Source organism: Coenobita brevimanus, chromosome 78 (assembly GCF_032717465.1).
Source record: "Coenobita brevimanus isolate Jiangsu-jjx chromosome 78, ASM3271746v2, whole genome shotgun sequence".
In the NCBI taxonomy this organism is placed as follows: Eukaryota; Metazoa; Arthropoda; class Malacostraca; order Decapoda; family Coenobitidae; genus Coenobita; species Coenobita brevimanus.
In genome coordinates this window covers 33,771,809-33,787,750 of record NC_137031.1, presented here as the reverse complement: position 1 = coordinate 33,787,750, position 15,942 = coordinate 33,771,809, and the positions used below count along the sequence as shown (strand labels likewise).

The following is a 15,942-nucleotide window of genomic DNA, read 5'->3' as shown; positions in this document are numbered from 1 at the left end:
TGTGGTTAGTGCTGGACGATTTTGTTTGGATGAAGAAGCCATCCTGCGGTGAAAGGGTTAAAAGTCTCTCTCTCTCTCTCTCTCTCTCTCTCTCTCACACACACACACACACACACACACACACACACACACACACACACACACACACACACACACACACACACACACACACACACACACACACACACACACACTGCTGCATGGTGGCGCCAACTAGACACCTCCTCACGCATTCCAGAGAAGGCGGAAAGGAAAAGAGAAGGGAATGTTCTGTAATATGTGAGGGAAAAAAAATAAGTGTTCCAAAATTTAGGAAAAAATTTGGCGAATATTAAAAAAAGTAACAGAGAAAAATGGAAATGGTTTTATAATTAAGAGAGAAAATTGTGCCAATGTTTAGAAATAGGGAAATTTAGTATTAGAGGATATAATAAAAAAAGTAAAATGTTCTGAAAATTTAAAAGTTTGATCACAAGGGACCTCCCAAACGCTAAATAAAACCCTCTCATTTAAAAAAAAAAAATAAAGAAATGAATAAATAAATAAATCAGTAAATAATGCGACGAAGTTTACGGAGATACGATTAGTTTCAAACTTTCGCAACAAGCTGGATATACACTGAGTGGCGGAGGCAAGATTGATACCGAAACGACGTCATCATAGCGAAGGGGTATGGAAAAGAAGGAGGTATAGCAGAAGTAGAGTGGAAATTTCTGTAAAACTTCAGGGAGATAATAGAAAAAAAAAGAGAGTGAGTAGGGCTGAAGAAGAGTGGAAAATTCTCAAAAACTTCAAGGGGAAAAAAAGGCAAAAATGTGATGGTGTGAGGAGTCTGGTTCATAATGTACCCAAGCCAGCCAATCCCGGCAGTGTCATCTTTGCCGGAGGCCGAGTGTCACAACGCCACACCAGACACCTCCAATATCACACCCCTCCCCTGCTCTCATTCCCTCCCTCCCTCCCTCCACTGTTCCCTTTCCCTACCTCCTTCCCTTCCCCTGCACCTTTTTCCCATCCTCCCTTCATACTCTTTAGTCTTTACCTCCCCCCTTCCTCCCTTCCTCTGCCACCTTTTCTACATTCCTGTCCCCTCACTTATTATCCCCCTACCCAACCCTGCCTCGCCCTTTCCCTCTCTTTCTCCCTCCCCTCACTTCTTCCCACTTTCCTTCCTCCCTGCTTCCTCCTTTCTCGTTTCTCACCCCTCCACTCTTTTCTCTCCTCCCTCACCCCGCCATGCCTGCACTTGCATAGTTTACCCCGCCTCGGCTTTCTCCCTGTGTGCGTCAATAGATTCAGGAGGAAAGATGCCAGGGGTGAAAAAATCAATTGATCTGGGTGGAGGACTTTTGGGGTAAAATTTTTAGTCAGATTTTTACGCTGGTATGGGATAAATAAATCCCTCGCCTAGACCTGGTTACTTGCGGAAAGTCTCCTCTCGAAAGAAAAAAAAGAAAGAAAAAGAAAGAAAGGAAAAGAAAAAATTAAACTTGACATGGCAGCGGCAAGGCATGGGGAAAGGGCACAGGAAAGGCCCTGTATAAACACGACATGCATGTAACGTGGGACCAGAACTGACGGCCTACTATCACTGCCGATGATACTTACTCCTTGTATCTTTTTAGCGGGGGATGTGAGTCAGCTGTCAATCTGTTGGCGTTCCTAATTAGTGTGCGAGTAACAGACAGACGACATGTAATCAGTGAGAGAATTCAGATGCTCAAATTGAATACCAGATGTTAAAGCTGGCCGCCTGAGGACATAAGAGTACCTTAACCTAATCACGTAACACCTCACCTCTCGCCGAAGTAATTGTCCGCAGAGTGACAATTGTTCAGTTCATTTTTTATCCGTGAAGCTTGAACAACTGTTATGACTTTCGTTTGACAGAAATCGTCTACTTATGGCGATGAAGCGTTAAAAAAATATAACATTAACTTTTGGTTAAGCTGAGTCATGTGCAGTAAATGGTTCCGTGAGAATAAGATGATGCCAGCATGAGTGTGTGTGTGTGTGTGTGTGTGTGTGTGTGTGTGTGTGTGTGTGTGTGTGTGATTTTAATTAAGGTTTCTATCACAAGTCTCGCGGCATGGTATCAAGGTCACTGAGGGAATGGCTACATAATCCGCCAAAATCTCGTGGGACTCCGCACTAATCTGGTAATCCCACATAACATCCCATTGACGTCATGGAGAGGGAGGCAAGGCAGGTGGACTCGGCTCATGTCACCTGTGTAGCCAGTCTCTCATTCCACAGGACATGTTTGGAATGGGGTGGGAGGTGGGGGGAGGGGCTAGGGGGAAGGCGAGGAAAGGGGAGTTGAAGGAGGTGAATTGAGGGAAAAGTGGGAGAGGAGGAAGGGGGAGGGAGATGAAAAAGTGGGGGAAGTAGCTGGAACATAAGTTGGGGAGGTGGCAGTAGGGGTAGGAAGAGAAATAAGAATGGAGGTGGGAGGGAAGATGGAAGGGGTGAAGGGAAGCTGATGGAAGGATAGATAGAGAGAAGGTGGAAGAGAGGGAGGGAGGGGAATGGAAGGGAAAATGAGAGGTGAGGAGGAATACTGATAAATGGAAGGGAGAGACAAACTTGGCTAATCGATGTGGCGGTTTTTCACTTGCTTACTTCACTTTCAATCCCTTATCCATACGAAATAAACCATCTTTGGTCATGATGCATCTTTATTCAGTATACTTCTCGGACGTGGATGTTCTTTATTCAGCCACCATATCGTCCTTCAGCATCTTATCACACACAAGACGCAAAATTAATCCCCTGACTCACTCAAGCAATTTTGACCTTGAGAGACCTATTACTCTGACCAGTCTCTTCGGCTTGTGCGTCAAAATGGGAGTCACCACCCAGTGTGTATATTTCTGAGAGTGAACAAATATATTCTGTGTATTAGATATCATTGGCAGTGGCACGATGATTCCCAATTCAACACATATAAAATAGTTAAAACTCGCAGAAATATCAACATCATAAAATCTGACATTTAAAAAGAGTGATTTCATTTCATTTAATATTACTTTCTTTCTTTCTGCCAGACAGCATCGCCTCCACAGACATCTTCCGCATTTCCTGACAGTGGCCCGACCCAAATTACCCATCACAACATTAACTGCTGCTCACATTTTTGCCTCTAGAAGGGACCCACTGCTTCGAAAAGGTAGGACTATATTATTATTATTATTATTATTATTATTATTTGGTTCACGGTACAGTTCATCGATCATTCCGTTTTTCTCTCATAGCCAGTCCATTACCGTTAATCATTTTCATTCCCAAAGTTGGAGATGCTGATAAGACTTGAAAAATTTGCTTAGAATATGGAGCTTTGAAACACAGGATGAACTGATGGGGGTGTTGTGCAGGTGCTGTGAAAACGTATAAGAAACGAATAATGTTTTGTCTGCATCACCATCAAATTTAGAGATTGTCAGAGTTGAAGCAGGATGTGCACGTGGGAGTGGGAGGGGAGGTTGCAAGAAAAGGAGAGTTCGTAGGTGGGGGAAAATGGAAGGGGTGGTGCAAGAGGAGGTGGAAAAGAGAGTGTGAAAGAAGGTTAAAGAGAAACGGGAGGTGGGAGGGAAGGTGGAGGAAGAAGGAAATTAAGGTGGAAGGGGACGAGGAGGTAGGTGGGGAGATGGAAGAAGAGGTGGGAAGGAAGGTGAGAGGGGAGTTGGAGGTAGAAATTTGAGAGAAGGTGGGAGGGAAGTTAGGATTCATGGCGGGAGACGGGTGGGAGAGGAAATGTAACAAGAGGTGAAAGGGATAGTGGGAAGGAAAGAGGGAATGGGAGATGGGAAGGAAAGGTGAAAAAAATGGTACGAGAGAGACATTGAAGGGAAGGTGGGGAGGGGAAGTCGTAAGGGGAAAATGGAACAGGAAAAGGAAACGAATAATGAAAGGGCGAAAATGTCATGTAAAAATGACCTCAGGTGTGAGAGGTTACCCAAGTCAATGTGTGTAGAGGAAAGGAAGACATGGCAGTAATGAAGTGAGACGTAATCGCACTGAAGGGATTAATTGAGCTTGTTTCTAATCTCTTCACGATGAGAGATGTCCCTTAAGCTGAATGTAATCATTTGGCGTTAACGAGAATAAAGCAACAAAAGGTATCGTACTAAAGGGGTGAAGCCAGTCTCAATATAACCTCCTCCCCGTCGCATTTTCCACTCAGAGCTAGATGGAGTCACGTATAACTCTCTCTCTCTCTCTCTCTCTCTCTCTCTGGAGAGACACACACACACACACTCACATAAACGCTTACACACACACACACGTAGACCTCCAGACACACACCCACTCTCAATACACGCATACATACACACATGTAGACATCCAGGCACACACTCACTCTCACATACACGCATACATACTTCTACACACACAAACACAAAAACAGACACTGACACACCCATGGATACACCCACGTACATATATTCATCCTTTCACACCAACACCCACACTACACACACACACGTTCCCTCTCTCCACCAAAGCCGCCTCCCCCTCGCCAGGTGTAGTCCTATGAGATTTTTCCTTCCGTGTACCAGGTGACATATGGCAGGCATTTCCGGGACTCTAAAAGACAGTCTCACAAGGATGGCACACTTGACCTCATCCTGCACCCAGCATTATGGTTCTGTATTCCTCCCGCGTCCCTGCCACGAACTTTTTACGACTGATTTTACTGGACAGGGGAGCATGTTTGACTGGCCATTGCGTTCAGAACAGGCAAGAGATTGTACCATACCCTACACTGCTACTTATAAATGGACAGATTGTGGGTGGTTACTGAGTTCCTGCTGAAGACAGATAGCGGCAGAACTATACTATTTTTCCTCCTAAGTTCCTACGACTGATCTTAATGCACCAGGGAGCAAGCATGGCTGATACTTCTACGTGTGACAAAGACGAACTAAACACAGATTTCATCCTCTGCCGCTAAGCAAAAGGAATCATATCTAGCCTAATTATTCCTCAGTTGTTCTCCCCGTGAGCTTTTATGACTGACTTCACTGCATCGGATAGCGAGCTTGATTGGCGCTTTTTTTTTTTTTTTTTTTTTTTTCTCCACCACCCGTCAAAAGTCAAAAACGAAAAAGTCTAGACTGTTGTTCTTCATCCGTCCTCGCCATGAGCTAAAAACTGGCCTCACTGCACCAATTGACATGCTTAATTGGTCCATGTGTTTACGTTGAGAGAGAGAGAGAGAGAATTACTGATTTCACCACAACCTCTGTACAAAAGAGAATACATTTCATCTACTGCTTCATCCTGCCCCTAATTTTTACGACTGAGGTCACAAAGCGAATTGATGATGATTTATCCTGTGTGCTGGAAATACAGGCTATCTGATCTGAGTGAATTTATGTACCGTTTATTTAAGAAAGGACTCGAATGTCAACTCCCCGTAATTCCCGACAACATATTATATTCCTTTTCTGTGCTGAGGATGCTAGTGCATTTTTGTGTAGACAGGGTAACAGGGATATAATGATGATGATGATGATGATGATGATGACAGTACTAATGTTGCTATGATGATGAGAATTATTTACAACTTCCCTAATCATCCCCAATACCAACCAGAACACAATCTCTACAGCCAAAAACTTCCCCCATCCCAATGCTCCTCCTTGTACTGACCGTCTTGTTGTTGATGTTGTGGACCCTGCAGTTCAATATGGCTTGTGTCTCGGCCAGGGCAGTCACGTCGGTCGAGTGCGTGACGTCGATCTGGGGCGGAGGGCTGGTGGTGGTGGTCTCCTCGCTCCCTGGGGTTGGCTCGCCCCCCACTGTCGAGTATAAGGGAGAGAGAATGGATATAAGGTTAGAAGGATAGTAACACACACACACACACACACACACACACACACACACACACACACACAGAGCAAATATTCCGTAGCTATCATGATAAGGCTACAGAAATACACTTAATACGAACACTAATGATATAAAACGATACATAACCTTCACAATACGTCTGTAACCTACCACTGTTTTCTGTTTCACTTACTGTACCGTCTTGACCCAACTTCTTTTCACCTTGCTAACTTCCTTACTAAAAAAAAAAAAATAAGGAGGGAGACAATATGAAGGACAGGGTATGGAGGAAATGGAGTAATATTGTGGAGTGGCGGGGAGATGGTTTTGTGTGTGTGTGTGTGTGTGTGTGTGTGTGTGTGTGTGTGAGAGAGAGAGAGAGAGAGAGAGAGAGAGAGAGCAGTACCGTCGTAAAAAGTGGGACAAGGGGTAATATTGGAGAGAGCGGATAGAGTAAGGTAATATCACTGTGGAGATGACAGGAGGAGCGGCAGGGAAGAGACAAGGGTAGAAAGAGCGCCGAAGAAATGGAAGGAAATACAAAGACCAAAAGGGGAAACAAAGGCCCAATTTCTCCACGAATTTTGAAACTCTAGTAACTTTTCCTGAACGACCTTTTTAGTCTGTTAGATGTTATTTTTCTCCTGTAAGTATCTGTCTTTTTTATGTACACAGCATCAGGTCCTCTCCTCCCTGATATGTTTTGATTACCACTGGAAAAAGATGATTTACTTCCGTGTTTATGGGACCATCTTATACGAAGCTTAAGAGAGAGGTGTTTTTATTTTCATTGTCCCTCGGTAGATGGCGTCGGTGGTGGTGGAAGGAGAGAGTTGAGTTGTGGTGGTGGTGAGTGGTAGTTTGTGGTGGTGGGAGAGAGTTGAGCCGTGGTGGTGGTGTTGGGAGGGGGAGAGGGGAGAAATGGAGTGGAAGTAAAGACAGAAAAGCGATAAAGAAAGCTGGGAGAGGGACGAGGTAGAGATAAGAAGGGGAGGCAGGGGGAATGAAGAAGGGAGGAAATGTAAAAAGAACGGAAAATCGAAAGTAAGAACTGGACAGAGAGAGAATATGAAAAGCAAAATTGAACTAAAAAAACAAAACAAAAAATTATTCGCTCTTAGTACAGTACATAAAATATCGTTGCCGTTTCGTACTTAGCATTCTGAACTGTACTGAACGATGAGTTATGAAATGCTCTTCTAAATATATACTGCGCCACAAGCCATATATTGCGTTCCGCTGTGCTATTAATTAAAATAAGAATAATGTGGCAGAAGGCTGAATATTCATTAACTCACTGCTACCATACGTACCGAAATATGTAGAGGAAAAACAGCTCTGGTGCAACACATGGGCAACGATGCTTTTTTTTTTTTTTTTTTTTTTTTTTTTTTTTTTTTTTTTTAAATGGTTTGGGGTGCCTGTGAAAAATATTCCTACCTGGGTCATTCACTAGGAGCGCTTGTACTGTTCCTTTTTTTTTTTTTTTTTTTTTTTTTTTCTTCGTAATAAAAAGCTAGTAAAATGTCATTCCTTTAGATAAAGACGGGAAAATGTGTTTATATGTGTGAATGGAAGGGAAATTAGGTGACTAGATAACACAGCCTCGGAAAAAAAAAAAAAAAAGTTTCTGAACACCGATAAGACGTGATTTATTTCCTCTACTTCGACCCTTTCCTTCCCCTCCCTTCCTTTCCCCTCCCTTCCCCTCCCCTCCCTTCCCTTCCCCTCCCCTCCCTTCCCTTCCCTTCCCTTCCCTTCCCTTCCCTTCCCTCCCCTCCCCTCCCCTCCCCTCCCCTCCCCTCCCCTTCCCTTCCCTTCCCTTCCCTTCCCTTCCCTTCCTTTTCTGTTCTGTACTTTTCTTCTGCTTTCTTCCCTTCCCTTTCCCTCGCGTTCTCTACTTTTCCTTACCATTTTTCTCTCTCACATTTTCCACTTTCTCCTCCCTCCCTGTTCCATTCTTTTCTTTTTCTTTCCCGTTGTTACCTCCATTCCATACGTATCCCCCTCCTTCTGTTTTCTGTCGTTTTGAGGTAAATTTCTTTCCTTTGACAAGCTATTGTTAAGTGTATTGTATCAGAGGAATTGTTGCTATCTATAGTGTGTGTGTGTGTGTGTGTGTGTGTGTGTGTGTGTGTGTGTGTGTGTGTGTGTGTGTGTGTGTGTGTGTGTGTGTGTGTGTGTGTGTGTGTGTGTGTGTGTTGGTTGGTAGTCATCATCATCATCATCATCATCATCATAATAGTACAAAGCTTCTTAATCTTAGGGCCGGCCAGTGATGTAAATACAAATTTTAAACACTCAAATGAGAGAGAGAGTACACAATATGTTTTGTAATCAGAGGTGCATCAACACAACACATCCTTATACCTGGTGAATTAACCCATTTTCATTAACAGGGGACCCCAGAGTATTGTGTGTGTGTGTGTGTGTGTGTGTGTGTGTGTGTGTGTGTGTGTGTGTAACACATTTTCATTAACAGGGGACCCCAGAGTATTTTGTGTGTGTGTGTGTGTGTGTGTGTGTGTGTGTGTGTGTGTGTGTGTGTGTGTGTGTGTGGACTGTTTCAGAGGTTCCCCTGTATTTCCACTAAGTCTACTTCACACCAGGGGCATGTCCGTCGTTTTCCTCGCTGACGCATCACTTCAAAGAGAATAATTTATGAGCAGAGAAAATTACCAAGCCTCTCTCATCTTAGGAAGGTTAGTCGGTGGGGAAAAATGAGAAGCAGGAGTGAGATATTAGACGACCTTTTTTATCCTCTGTTGAACATTAGTCTGAACTTTTTCTTCCCCCTCTGTTAAACACTAATCTGCTGTTTGTTCTATTCTGTTCAGCGCAGGGAGGGGAACAAATGACGTGGCTAATTTTAGGTGTGTGTTGGTTACGTCCTCTTGGGATTGGCCACTCTGCCGTGCTAATCCGCCTAATCCCTTGTCCTAATCCATCATCCATCATCTGCATCCAGCACGTGATGAATGACCTCTGCTTTTTCTCTGGTCTAAATTCGTACCAATTAGGATTTTTTTTTTTTTTTTTTTATACCAAAAGCCTTTTTTATTTTTCTTGGTGTTTTTATAAGCGTCATCAGAATAATGGACAGTGAGTATTCATGCCAGAATGGTGGTATGTGAAGGTGTGTGTGTCGTTGGAGGATTGTTAGGCCTCAGGGAACAGGTTGTCAAATGTATATCCAGTGTCGAACGTACATACTTAAATACATACATTCATTCATTCATTCATATATACATACATACATACAGACAGACAGACAGACATATTTAATCCTCTAATCGTCATCCCTACCCACATTGAATGAATTTCGGTACATTTGTCTTTGCTCTGGTCTAAATCCATAACACGTATAAGTCCCTCATCTTTTCCATTTCCTAGCTCTTTTCATACCTCGTCCCTGCTCCTTTTAACACGATTCTTTGTCATCTTTAATGCTCTTGCTCTGGTCCCGGTCAGCGATAAATAACTGTTGTCCCTTTTCATGTTATAGTTTTATCTGGTGGCAAAGGATGATTTCTATTTTATTTTCGATTTCCATGGCCTATATTTCTTTACTTTTTCAGGTTTTTCTTACTGTGATTTGCTAAGAATATTAATCCTCAGTGCATAGTCTCTCTCCGTAATATATAAATGATGCTTGTTGTTTTTCCCCTTGTTTAATCTAGCAGTAAGTGTAAATTTCTCTCTCTCTCTCTCTCTCTCTCTCTCTCATAATTTTCCCAGCTCCTTCCTTAACTTCTCCCGGTTCCTCTCAAACGTAAATTTATCTCTTCTTTATTCCCCTATTTACCATTTCTCTCCACTATTAATGATACATCGTCTTCCTCTGCACACACACACACACACACACACACACACACACACACACACACACACACACACACACACACACACACACACACACACAATATCCAACTGTATACATTTCACTTTGTTTTCGATTTTCCAGGCTCTCTCGTTACTTTCCTCAGACTCTTCTTAATATATATTTTTTTCTACTCAATTTTCTTCTTACAATTTCTTATTATGTAATGTCTTGGTTTTATTTTTACTCTCGTTTGACTCACGGTGTATATTAATCCCATTCTTTTTTCGATTTGTTTCGTTCCCTTTTTTCTTGAACTTATCCAGACACTTCTTAACATGATTTCCTATAATTTATACTTTTCACTCATCAGTCCTTCTCCTCTATAAGCAAACAATACCTGACTCTCCTCTTCCTCTTGTCTAACATTAAGGCAGCTATAAAATCCATTCTCTTCTAAATTTCCCCTTAGTTTTTTGCCTCTCTTAACTTCTCGAGGCTCCTCTTAACATGATTCCCTCTCGGCAAACTTCTTAGCTGACTTCATAGGACCTTCGTTAAGCTCAGAGTTTCAGATCCGTAAGTCAGAGCGGGCATAATGAACAGAATAAGACTTTTTTCTAATTAATGCCAGGTAGTTTCCACGGCAGCTTCGAAACAACATTGAGAAAAAGTCTGCTTTGTTTGACCGACACTTGCCTGGAAGTTAAAAAGTTAAGGTAGACTCGGTTATAGTTTTTTTTCTTCTTTTCTCCCTTTTCCTCCTCCTCCTCCTCCTCTTTCTCCTCCTCCTCCTCCTCCTCCTCCTCCTCTTTCTCCTCCTCCTCCTCCTCCTTCGCCCCTCTCTTCACCCTTTCTCTACAAGACGGTCTTCCAGAGCTTCACCCTTTCACTACGATAACTTTTTTTTTTATACATTATCTTTCCTCTCTGCACGATACTATTAATCTTAGAACATTTTTTAATCTGGAAGGAGTATATGCAGCTTTCGTCAACTTCTTCATTGCCAAAGAGCCCTATCAGGTTAAATAAAATCTTTCGTAGATAGCAACAATAAGCTTATCACTGCCATCCTCGGCCTGAAGAAGTCAGTGAAGTCGTGAGGTGGTAGCAGAGTAAATAGAAATAAAGGCATAATAAGTGTATAATTCGATTGCCTTTATTGCCATCAGTCGAAGCTTAATTGGGTTATGAGGGGAAGCCAGAATATAATGCAAATATATAAATAAACAGATGAAGACACTAATGGATGTTAAACCTGAGATCGCGACGGTGTGTGTGTGTGTGTGTGTGTGTGTGTGTGTGTGTGTGTGTGTGTGCGTGTGTGTGTGTGTGTGTGTGTGTGTGTGTGTGTGTGTGTGTGTGAGTGCAGGATGCCAATTTTTGTAGTATATTTAACTATTTTATTTAACAGACACACTATTTTAGATATTGCGTCTGTTTTCGTGCGCTAAATGATTCACGTAAGAGAGTGGCGTGTAGGTGTTTTCTCACAGGGAGGGATGGCCACTCAATTCACTGTATATTTATGGCCCCGGGGACACAGCTTCTGGAATATCATTGCCTTACCCTCATTTCCCCAGCCACCAGCCTACCATTACCACTACCATTGCCGCCACCATTACCTATACCGCTACCACTTTTCATACTGTTCACCTACTACTACTACTACTACTGCTGCTACTACTACGACTAATACTACTACGACTACGACTACTACTACTACTTACCACTCCCATTGTTGATATTGCTACAACTACCACTACTACTACTACAACTACCACTGCCAGTGCCATTACTGCCTCTATTACTATCACCATAACTACATCACTAATACCATCATCACTACCTCTGCCACAGCTAGCATCATCACCACTACATCTACCACTATTACATCACCAAAACACCACCACCACCACCACAACACGATCACCGAGACCACCACAGCCACCACACCACTACCACCACCAACACTATTACTACCACGAAAACCTCCACCAACTTTACTCCCACACCACCACCACCATAACCATCACAATCACCACCATCTAGTTACGTTCTCTCCCACCCTGACTGTATTCCCACCGTAGTTAGATTACCCAATATATGCAAAACTGGAAATCGGGGACAGTCGTGTGTTCCGATAGCGAATTGGCTTTGATTCTAACATACACAGGTGGCGCGATTGTGACTTGTCGGCCAATTTACCTGCGTTTGTCCGTTAATGACTTCTTCAGTGTACCTGCCGAGTTTAGCTAATGAGTCGGAAGAATAGTAATTAGTGTGCTGGGATATATGCGTAAATTAACCCCGAAGAGGAGGGAATATAAATTAATTGGGGAAGTAAAGCTGCGGTCAGTAATTACAGAGTCGCAAAGCCTCATTAGTTCCGATCATCATCATCATCATCATCATCATCATCATCATCGGCAAATTAGAATCTCAATAATTATAATTACTGAGATTCTGATTTGCCGATTATTATTATTATTATTATTATTATTATTATTATTATTATTATAGTACAATTAATGCCTTCAATACGATTTTTTTTTATTTTTTTCCATCTTTCAATCCTCAGTGCAAAATTACAAGAAGAAATGAACACCATAATCAATTTGTCTTCATCTGAGGGAACCGGGCAACCACCTTGAATACTATCGTGGTTGCTTGGAATTCGAGAAGCCTTATGAGATAGGGATGGGTCTCCTTGGTTACTAGTCAATTCAACCCATTTTGAGTCCCGACCATCTGTATTTGGCCATCGTCTGAGCTGAGAGGGGTTAGGGATCTTTGTCAGGATGGAAAAAGGCCGCTGTAGTCACGAAGAAGTGTTATGGAAAGGATGTAGAGCCGTAATATCATCTTATTCTAGCACAGATATCCCGGTAGTAAGCAGAAAAAAAAAAGTAAGAGAGAGAGAGAGAGAGAGAGAGAGAGAAATAATCGCAGTCAAGTTCAGATACACAACCCATCGTCCTTCACTTCATTATTTCTTTATTTCCTAATCTAAATCCTTCATCTTAACCCAAACTCCACATCCAATTTATCCTGCTCCAAGGTCGTACAGCGTCTTCCAAGAAAGCTCTATTTTGCTCCCTGGCTGAAAAGGAGCTCTTATAACGCTAATTAGTGCGGCCAGGTAAGCTTTCCAACACCTGAGTGGCAGACGAGGTGGGGTAAATAACTTAAAATCTCACTCGTAGATTCTTATAACTTCTTTGGGGTGTCTTTAATTTAGGGGAAGGTTGAGATTGGGTGTAGATTTTTATTTTGAGTTTTATTTTTGTTAGTAATGGTATTGTTGTTGTTGTTGTTGTTCTCCCTCTTCTTCCTCTTCTTCTTCTTCTTATTATTATTATTATTATTATTTTCATTATTATTGTTTATTATCATTATTACTGTCGCATCATCATCATCATCATCATCATCATCATCATCATCATTTTTAATAGTGTCATCATTCCCGTGTAAAAAACAGCAGCAAACAAATCAGCATCAACAACATAAACAAGAAAACAGTAACGACGATAATAATAATAATAATAATAATAATAATAATAATAAAAACAATGCTCAGTTGTGCAATGCAGGGGTCATTCCTCGCAAAACATGTTATCCTCAGTTTCCATTAGTAGACTGCAGGGGAGAGAGAGAGAGAGAGAGAGAGAAAGAGAGAGAGAGAGAGAGACATAAAGGAGGGAAGAAGGAAATGAGAAGGAAAGGAAATGAGATGGAAAATAAAGGTGAATGGAGGGCAATGGGAAGAAGGGCAAGGAAATATAAAATAACAGATATGACACGGATATGGGATGATAGAAAGAGGAAGAATGAAAAGAGATAGACAGAAAAGAAGGAAAGAAAACAAGGAAAAAATATATGGAGAGGAAGGAAAGAAAGGAGGAGCGACAGAGAAAAGAAAAAGAGCGATGGAAAGAATGAAAAAAAGAGGAAGAGTATGTGGAAGGATAGAAAGAAAGGGGGAGCGAGGGAAAAAAAAGGGAAAGTAGATAGAGTGAAGGAAAACCAGGAAAGATATATGAATGGAATGAAAGAAGGGTTAAAGAAAGACAAAGAAATGAACGAAGAGGATACAAAGAAAAGAAAGGGAGGGGAAAAAAAGAAAAAGAAAACATTAGCAGAAATAAAGCAATGAGAACGAAAAAAAAAATCCGTGAAAAAAAAAAGTATAAATGACAAAGAAAGTATAGATACCGGAAACTATAATATTACGCCCGGTGGTCAATTTGGTCAAGGCGCTCCAGTTAGCTATGGTCCATGTGGGTTTAAGTCTGAGGGATGTTTGGATAATTTTTCTCATTGCCATTCAGGGATGGGCGACTGGTCATTTTCAACTGAAACACCTGGATTGATTAGTCTAGCCCCGCACCCTTACGCATCGGATAAAGCAGTAAAGGAGTGGAGGATGGATGGGTGAAAATGTAACGTAGAAGAAAGTATAATAGGAAAAATGAAAAAAAAAAAAAAGAAGAAAACTTACTAAAAGGAAAGTTTAAGAAAATATCATGAAAGGAAAAATTAGGAAAATATAGTAAGAGGAAAATGAAAAAAATATGAGATGAAAAATAAGGAAAATGTAATAAAAATATAATAAGAAAAGTAAAGAAAGTATAATAAAGGAAAAATGAAGGAAATATAAAAGGAAAAATGGAAATATAATAACAGAGGAAAAATGAAAATACAATAAAAGGAAAAAATGAAGGAAATAAAAGAGAGGAAAAATGAAAATATAATCAGAGGAAAAATGAAAATATAATAAAGGAGGGGAAATGAAGAAAATAAAAATAGCTTGGAAAGAAATGTGACTGCTAATAAAATGAGAGTGAGCTAGTAAAAGGCAGAGAGAGGGATAAAAGTAATGAGGGATAAAGGCGCATGATAAGAAATGGGATAGGAGAGAGAGAGAGAGAGAGTGTGAATAGAAGTTATGTAGGAATTTAAGTAATAGTATTGACCATGAAAAGATGAATATGGGAAGCAGAAATAGATATGTAGAAAAGGAATAAGCAAAAGAATAATGAGAAAGATAATATGAGAAAATGATCAGAAAGAAGACCACGAAAAGAGAGAAAAATAAAGAGAAAGCAGTGAAAAAGAGGAGAAAGATGACAGAATTAAAAAAGCCAAAAGGAAGAGAAATGGAGCATAAAAGAAAGAAATATAAAAAGAGGAAGATAATAAAAAGAGAGAGAGAAAGAAATAGCAGCTCCCTTGTGACCTCCTTTGGGACACAAACACGGCGAAGAGGAAAAATGTGTGGGAGGAAAAAGAAAGAAAAAAAAGGAAAAAAATCAAGGAGAAAGGTTTGGGAAAAGGAGGAACATGGGATGTGAGAGAGAGAGAGAGAGAGAGAGAGAGAGAGAGAGAGAGAGAGAGAGAGAGAATAAAGAAACGTCGATGTTGATGATGGTGATGAGAGAGAGAGAGGGGGGGGTAAAAAGAGGAACGATGAAACGCAGTGGAAAAAGGAGGGAAAGGCAAGAAAATGTAATCGAAGAAGAAAAAAAGAAAAAGAGGAAAGTAGAAGAAGAAGGTGAAGAAGAGAAGGAAGAAGAAAGGAGACATTTATATGAGAGTGAAGTAGAGAAACATGTATTCCCCTATATAAACCTCTCATAAACTCTCCTAGCTTCTTAAGAAAAGGAGACAGTGAAAAGGAAAGAAGAAGGAAGGAATCAGGAGAGGAGAAGAAATGGAAAGAGAAAGAAGACTGAGAATAAAGATGGAATTCATGAAGTAGGAAGTCACGCGCAAATCTAAAATTAGAAGAGACGGAAAATATGAGGAGCGGGGAGAGAGGATGGAAATAGAGGCGGAAAGGAAGCTAGAATTAATGAAAAGCGGAAGAGGAAAAAAGAATGAAGATGGAACTGACAAAGACATGAAAGAAGCCGTAAGAGGGGAAAATCGCTGAGAGTGGAGGAGAAGACGAAGAAGAGGAAGATTAAGAAGCGGAGGAGGAGGAAGGGGAGAGAGAGAGAGAGAGAGAGAGAGAGAAAGAGGAAAAAAGAAAAAGGAGGAGAAGGGAGAAGGGAGAGAAAAATGAAGACGAAAGCATGAGACAGAGAAGAAAAGAAACGAAGAAAAGGAAAAGAAAATAGGGACACAAGAAGCACTGGAAAGCGGAAGGAGAAAAAATAAAGAAAGGAAGGAGAAACCAATAGTGGAACTGGATGAAGAGGATGAGAGAGAGAGAGAGAGAGAAGGGTAAATAAAGGAGTAAGACGAGGAAGATTAAGAAGGAGAGGAAGAGGAAAGACAGGAGG

At 41.2% G+C, this 15,942-nt stretch overlaps 1 protein-coding gene across 1 annotated transcript in view; it reads right to left on the bottom strand.

Moving 5' to 3' along the window:
* LOC145408792 (neurotrimin-like) overlaps window positions 1–15,942 on the bottom strand; it is a 204,988-nt gene that overhangs the window by 73,663 nt on the left and 115,383 nt on the right. The window contains exon 4 of the mRNA XM_080279440.1: window positions 5,656–5,804. Within this exon, the coding sequence (XP_080135566.1) occupies window positions 5,656–5,804 (149 nt within the window). The remainder of the gene's footprint in view (window positions 1–5,655; window positions 5,805–15,942) is intronic.